Source organism: Zerene cesonia, chromosome 2 (genome assembly GCF_012273895.1).
Source record: "Zerene cesonia ecotype Mississippi chromosome 2, Zerene_cesonia_1.1, whole genome shotgun sequence".
Lineage (NCBI taxonomy): Eukaryota > Metazoa > Arthropoda > Insecta > Lepidoptera > Pieridae > Zerene > Zerene cesonia.
In genome coordinates, this window is record NC_052103.1 from 1,193,597 (window position 1) to 1,201,131 (window position 7,535).

General features: G+C 34.7%; 1 protein-coding gene across 2 annotated transcripts; it reads right to left on the reverse strand.

The window, feature by feature from the left end:
* Nucleotides 1-2,778: 2,778 nt before the first annotated feature.
* LOC119833401 (probable malate dehydrogenase, mitochondrial) lies at nucleotides 2,779-6,848 on the reverse strand. 2 transcript variants are annotated; one of them, XM_038357401.1, is made up of 6 exons: nucleotides 6,649-6,848; nucleotides 6,284-6,494; nucleotides 4,844-5,040; nucleotides 4,272-4,515; nucleotides 3,896-3,984; nucleotides 2,779-3,315 (listed from the first exon to the last, which is right to left on the reverse strand). In XM_038357401.1, exons 1-6 carry the CDS (start codon nucleotides 6,724-6,726, stop codon nucleotides 3,106-3,108), a joined length of 1,029 nt encoding a protein of 342 aa, XP_038213329.1. In that variant the 5' UTR covers nucleotides 6,727-6,848; the 3' UTR covers nucleotides 2,779-3,105. The 2 variants fall into 2 exon arrangements, with proteins under 2 accessions (XP_038213329.1, XP_038213321.1); XM_038357393.1 differs by having other exon boundaries at nucleotides 3,896-3,988; nucleotides 4,276-4,515; nucleotides 6,649-6,847.
* Nucleotides 6,849-7,535: the final 687 nt, after the last annotated feature.

A 7,535-nucleotide genomic window follows, 5' to 3' on the forward strand; every position in this document is an offset into this window, starting at 1 on the left:
TGCGTGCGTGTGAGCGTGTGTGCGTCGCCCGCCCCGCGCCCCGGCCCCCGACCCCGAATGTTTTCACTTATTGTTATACGCAAAAACACGTCACTGCCATTGAATCCTTTATTACATAACGCGGAAATTTTTTTCCATTTTTGTTTTGTTTCGTAGTCGCCATCGCTGTAGCGCGCAGGGCGGGGGCTTGGGGCGTGGGACGGGGGCGGGGGCGCGGGGCGGGACTCGGGGCGCAGGCCGACATTGTGATTTCTTATAAACTTGTAATGTAATGTAAGTAGACGAAAGAAAAGATAATCCATGTATGTCCGATCTCGAGCCGAAACTTCGGAGAGGACGATCAATAAATAAGATTCAGAGTATGTTGTGTTTTATTTACTGGATATCCTGTTAATTGATTTGTAGTTGAGATGAATAATTGATTATGATTATATTTTAATAATAAGAATATACAAATTTATTTTTGAATGCTTTTTATTTTAAGATTCCGTAAAATTATTTTGGTGTAAGAATTTTTAGCCCTCATAAAATATTTATGATGTCCGATTACTGCAAAAAGAAATCAATCAAGAAGCTATTCTCGTCTGATATTCTTATATCAAAAAGTATCAACTATATAAATATTTAAAATAAATACCGATATTGAAAGAAACTACAACAATAAGTAATTGTTTTTATCCAAATAACCCAAAAATTTACTACAGGAAGCGAAACGACCCTGTATTCATTATTACAGAAAACACGGATTTTTGTGGAGAATTTACTGAGATCATCATCATCATCATCATCATCATCAGCCCATACACGTTCCCACTGCTGGGACACAGGCCTCCTATGAGGGTTCAGGCCATAATCCACCACGCTGGCCAAGTGCGGGTTGGCAGATGTCACATGTCGTCGAACTTTTGATTCTTGGACATGCCGGTTTCCTCAAGATGTTTTCCTTCACCGTTTTAAGCAGTGGTGATGTTATCCACATGTGCAGATAAATTGAAAAATCAATTTATTTCCTGCACGCTCGCCCGGTCTCGAACCCCGATTTATCGATTTTTGAAGTCCGAGGTCCTCACCACTGAGCCACCACTGCTTACTGAGATACCATGATGCTATCAATCTCTAAGGATTGGCTTTTGACATAGAAATATTTAATCATGTTTAGAAGTGATCAATCATAAAGATATTGTCATCCAATAACCACATAAAGAAAATGATAACAACATTGGCAGAAAAATTCGCGAGCCCTGATATAAATTAATGTGTCTTTCTTTCTTAATAATAATTAATTAATACAAAAAAAATTAACAGGTCAAATTCAGTTCTATTTCGACTAGCTATTTTTATTATGTAATTCAAATTCATCGAACATTACATTTATAATATAACTAGAATCGATAAAAAAATAGAATTCGAATTCGATTTGTAAAGAAGAGTGCCCTCTTTGATTGCACATTGTCAGTAGCTAACAGACATTCATTACGCTAATTCAAATTAATTATAATATTTTTTAAGAGAGGCGATATAAGAATTGTATGCGTAGTTTATTTTAATCATTGAATGCGTTCCCTTGTTTTTAAATTATCCGTAATTTATTGTTTTCATTTAGAGAATATTTCCTAAAAGAAAATATATATCTTTATTGCAACAATGTAATATACGATTTCTAGAAAAACGGACGTGTATTTTTTTCAATTATATAAATTAGGTATGCTTCGTGGGCTCAGCGTTGAAATAAAAATTACTAATAGAAAACTCCATATTAATATACTACTCTTTGGAGAACACTCTTTTGAATGGTTTGGCTACTATAGATAACAAATATAGTTGAAGAAATAACTAAATGTATATATATTTAATCTGCCATTTAAAATGGGTTAAAATCGAGTAATAATTTTAATTAACAAGTTCTCAATTTGAAATATGCTACAAGCCGTAATCGTTAACATCACATGACATGTCGCTGTAAATAAAATGGCATCCATCCAAGTACAATTAACAACATTTTATACAGTAATTGCTTATATAAAATGGAAAGCAGTCCTAGGATAAGCTACAGTAATCCTAAAAACCGCACCTGGACTGGCGTCACCGTCTTTTCGGCATATTTAGTGTTATTAATGGTCGAGATTTATATAGAGTTCTATGAGAATCAATCGCATCTGAGAATATACCGGAAAATGTGCGACTTTGTTGCCTCCCTCAGTGCATAGTGAGCGGTAAGCATTAAGCATGAATATTCAATAGATTTTCTTTTATTAACGAGCTCCATATCGGAATAAAAATCTATGCATTCGTTTCATTAATTATACAATAAAAACGGGATGTAATTTATAAATCTCAAATCAACTGTGACTTGCAGTTTCACCTGCGACTATAAGCAAGTATCCTACAGTTCATGTGTTATTCTAGTACGTAGATTATATTACTGCTAAGTATCACTAAAATTCGGTTCAGTGCTTTTCTGGTAACAAACAAACATCCTCAAACTTTTGTGATTATAATTTTAGTGGTAAGTAGGATGAACGCATTCCATCCACGAAAATACTACAAAGAATTATGACAAAATATAGATTTGGTAATAACATATTAATAGAGAGATTTACCTACAGTTACGTTGGTTCCAAATGTGTCCAAGTGTCAAGGTCCTTCTACATACAATGTTTCTAAAAATATCACAATTTTCTTATATGATTGTTGTGCAAAGGGCAGAAGTTTTAACATACAAATTCTCTTATCCACCAATAAATGGTACAGATTTCTAAGTTAAAATATAACAAAACATACTATTAAAAAAAGTATTTATTGACACATCATACAGAATCAAGCAGCCTATATACAGACCGACGCCCCACCCGCCACCTTGTAGCCGAGCGAGGACATCAAATAAATAAAACATCCGGAATAAATGATCTAACAAAAAATGCACATATAAAAATTGGGGTAAAAATTTCGATCGGCTTTATACAAATCATTCATTGAGTACATCATCTACACTTCAATTAGAACTATTCGATCAGACCTTTGCGACAAATTACATATTTTATTTAAAAATTATGTTCTTTATCACAACGCTGAGGGTAGACGGTCTGATCAGGTATAATATCTCGTCTACTTCTTGGCGAACTCTTCTCCCGTCTTGATGTTCTTCAGGAGCTCGGGGAGAGCGGCCTTGAGGAGCTGCTCCTCGTACGCGTTGAGTTTCCCATAGCCCAGGTTCTTCTCCAGTCCATTCTTGCCGAGCAGCACCGGGTTCGCGAAGTAGGCCGCCTCCGTCAGGTCGGATTTGACGTACGCGCATTCCACTACGTTGGATTCCCCCTGGAGAGAGAAGTGATTATGAATTTAAGTAAATTGAAGAAATTTAATTTTACCTATGATATATATAGGTTCTTGTTAATAAATTGATATTCTGTGACTATTGTAACTGATTGTAGAATAAACAGACAAATAGTATTATTGTAAAATGAATATGAAAATGGTATTATAAAATCATTATGTTTATTTTTCGGTTATTTAATTTTAGAGTTAATCTTTTTTTTTAGGTACAGAAATCAATGATTTCAATAAACTTTTATATCTGTTTCTCTGACTAATTTTGACTGGCGTATACTCCAATTATGCTAATATGTAAAATTTTTAACTAAGTTTACATTTAACTTGACAATTGTTTCACAAATTGAATTGATATGAGCATTATTAAATTCCATTTGAATCTTTTCGCTTCTTTTCACGTAAACATTATAAATTAGTTACCGATCGCTATAAGTATGTGTGATTAAGCAAAACATTTTAATACACATTTCATATGGAAAAAATTGACTTGACAAATTGAAAATAAAGGCAAGATGATGATGATGATGATGATGATGATAAATACATAAATAAAAAGAATACATACGTTAAGTCCTCTAAGCAGTGAGTTGGTGAGCCTGGCGCCGGCGTACGCCATCGAGAGTGTGGCCGAACCGCCGCCGGCCTTCGCCTTCACTACCTGCACACAAACATACACACATTAATAAAAAAAGGATAACTTTGAATTTGATAACATCTCATTACATAAAAGAATGAACTGATAAAAGCTTCTGTATACAAACTTTGCTACGGGACTATATGAAAACATCAATAAACTTTAAACATGGATTAGTAAAACCATCGCGTGCAAAACAAGTTGCAGCGAGCCTCTCAATACTTATAGTTAAAAGCTTTTCTACTATACAAAATTCAAATAAGCCTGTTTCACCCCAGATTTTTCTACATCACATAGCACCCCACACCCACCTCAGTGCCGGCCTCCTGTATCCGCTTGGTCAACGCGTCGATCTTGGCCTGGTCGGTGAGCTTCACCGGGGGCTGGCTCTGGCTGAGCAGGGGGATGATGGTGACGCCGGAGTGGCCGCCGATGACCGGGATGGTGACGGAGCGCGGGTCGACGCCGTTGATCTCGCCGATGAACGCGGCCGCGCGGACCACGTCCAGCGTGGTCACGCCGAACACGCGCTTGGGGTCGTACACGCCCGCCTGGGGACGGACAGGATTGTACGTGTGTTAAAAAACATTGTTGCAAGATTGTACATGGATTTAAAAAAAAACGGGTATTTTTCTCCAGGTGGTAACAGAGTATTATGGAATGAGATACATAATAATAAAGTCTTTATTTAGGAGCAATAAGTTTTGCACAAAAATAATTTTTGGAAAAAAGCATTGGAGCAATCAGATCAACTTAATAAGTAAACTTAATAACACTAGAAAAAGTATTTATTGTAATTGTTTAAAAAAATGTTCCAATTTTTGTGCAAACATCTGTTGGATGCTTCTCAACATCCTTCTAAGTTAGTACTTCACCTACCTTCTTCAACACCTCAGAAGCTATAGGCACCATCGAGTTGACTGGGTTTGTGATGATGGCGAGCATCGCCTTGGGCGCCTTGGCGGCCACGCAGGCGGCCAGGTCCCTGACGATGGAGGCGTTTGTGTTGAACAGGTCATCACGGGTCATGCCAGGCTTGCGGGGTACTCCCGCGGGGATCACGACCACATCCGCCGCTGCAAGAGTATATAAATATTAGAGGATTCATGTTTTGATAGTCCGTCCTATATCAATCATAATCAATAATGTTCTAAAGTTCTGATCTGAATAAGAAAAATACATTTTTACTCGTGGTGAGATGTGACAACGTCTGTATAATGATTATGACAGTCCAAACACTTGTGTGACAACTTTTTATTAATTATATAATTTTAAAATTATTGACCATGTGTATGATATATTGATGTACTTTTATTTGGTTCTTCTAGAAAATGAGAATATTTATTTATATAGACTCTTACATTACATTTAGAATTACAATTTAGATTAAAAAATGTTTGATTAATAATAAGATATTAATTCATAATTGTACCTTACCTATTCAATTTGTATTTCAATATATAGTTTTTAGAATTTATAAACCTTATTAAATATACAATATGAGATACAATTCAATAAATAGTTCAACACTATATTGAGAACATAAATAATAAATTTTTATCTATTTCTACAAGCAATATTATCACATGTTTTATGATCTGATATTATTATCAATCAATATTATCTCAATACAAAATAGGCATTTTCCTTTTGAATCATCAATAAAAAGATGGAACTTACCCATAAAATTTTATTCATAAAAAAATATCATAGCTAAGTTTTCTATAGAAAATTAAACAGCTATAACTTAATTTTACAGGTTTAGTATGAAGTTTCGTGTGTACTATTTTAAAGAAAGTCTATTCTATCTAAAAGTTAAAACAATCTAAAACTATGCATGGATCACATGCAAACATATTAACTGGCATATAATTTTGCTTGGTCTAGAAATACACACATATTTTATGTTAGAATTGACAGGTAGTTTTTAAAAGAGGTAAATTTAATTAACCAATTTTTTTTTTATGCAAATTTTCATCTAAAATTTGCCTCATCATAGCGTCCCATTTCCTAAACTCTAATCAGAGTCCTTTTTATCATAAGTTCAGACATGCAATGTTATTATTTCTTTTTTGCTCCTTTTATTATATTATACATAAATCCAATCAAAGCAAAAGCCAGCCAATTAGATATTGTTGGTTTTATAAACATGCAACTTATGCATGTTGTTTTCAGTATCTTATATGATTATAAAGTTTCCATGAAAAGTGACATTGACATAACATGGCCTTCACTAAATATAGGTTATGACAACTATTATGTAACAGCAACATAACCTATATTAAATTAAGAATCTATAGAGCCTAATTGGATACTTACATTCAATAGCGGCGCCGAGTTCTTCGGGTCCCTTGTGACCTGTGACCTTGGCAGGTGTATCCATGTGAGAGAGGTCGGCTGCGACGCCGGGGGTCACCGGCGCGATGTCATAGCAAGCCAAGTGGCTCACCAGGGGATTCTGTTTCAGCAGGAGGGCCAAGGGCTGACCGATGCCACCGGCCGCACCAGCGACGACAACTTTGTAGTTGTTCTAAAATACATTTTTAATTACACAAAAGTTGATTCAAAATTTTACAACTTACCCTCAAATGTTGGGTGATTGTTACTAAGTGATAGATCATGTTTAAAATAAATTTAATTTCTCATAACTGAGAGTAGCCTTCAGATCAAATAACAATTTTTACCTGAGGTGAAGTGGAAAAATTCTTTGCTCCATTTTGTACGGCCACGGAGGCTACGGGTTTCAGTACGCGTGAGAACATTATTGTGCGTATATTATGAATGGAATTACTTAATAACTTCGGGTATACGATTTTAGTGTAATCAGCACGACCCGGCCGACCTTTACAAGATAACTAGTGATGTAACTTCACTGTCATAAATGTCAGCGAATTAGTACTGATTACACGTCATGTACAGCAAAAAGTAGAGTTACGGAACAATGAAATGTTTTTCTAGTTTCGTGCGTTATATTGACTTTTCTAAGGAAAAATTACAATACCATTACAATAGAAAATATTCCATATTCGCAAGCAGGTTACTGTATTATGCTACTCCATACTTTTAGGCAATAGTTTAAAGGTAAAAAACCCTGTTTTATAGATACGAATATAGAATATCTCTTATTTTTTCTTTCTTTCTTTTTCTTACTTTTTTTGTCTATTTTCTGATTTTTATTTATTTATGGTTATAATTTTTCACTTAAAAAATGCTTTCTAAAGTGACCCTAGTTGCATAATACACACTTATAGCATTATTATTACGCAAGTCATTTTATAAATGTAAATATTGTTTCAACAGTATCTAACGAAGTCTAAGTTCTCGGTCAAAATACCTATTTAATATTGCATATTATTGCACTTCACCTACTATATAACTTCTCTTGACCCATTGCAATAGATTTTTAGTTTGTCTTGGGTGTTTTTTTTACTCTGTGATCTGCCAAAAGATTATTCAACTAATATGTCGGCGGGAAACTTTGAACGAGGCGGGAGCTTTTAATTTAATTATTTATTTAAAGTCATTTAATGATCAGAGAAGTATTTTATTGTAAATATATTAGTATTTAGTG

Coding starts and splice junctions, on each gene's coding strand:
- LOC119833401 (XM_038357401.1), bottom strand. CDS start 6,726: ATGTTCTCACGCGTACTGAAACCCGTAGCCTCCGTGGCCGTACAAAAT. Junction 6,495..6,648: donor ATTTTTCCACTTCACCTCAG/GTAAAAATTGTT, acceptor AATGTATTTTAG/AACAACTACAAAGTTGTCGT. Junction 3,985..4,271: donor GGAGGCCGGCACTGAGGTGG/GTGTGGGGTGCT, acceptor GTGTGCAGGTAG/TGAAGGCGAAGGCCGGCGGC.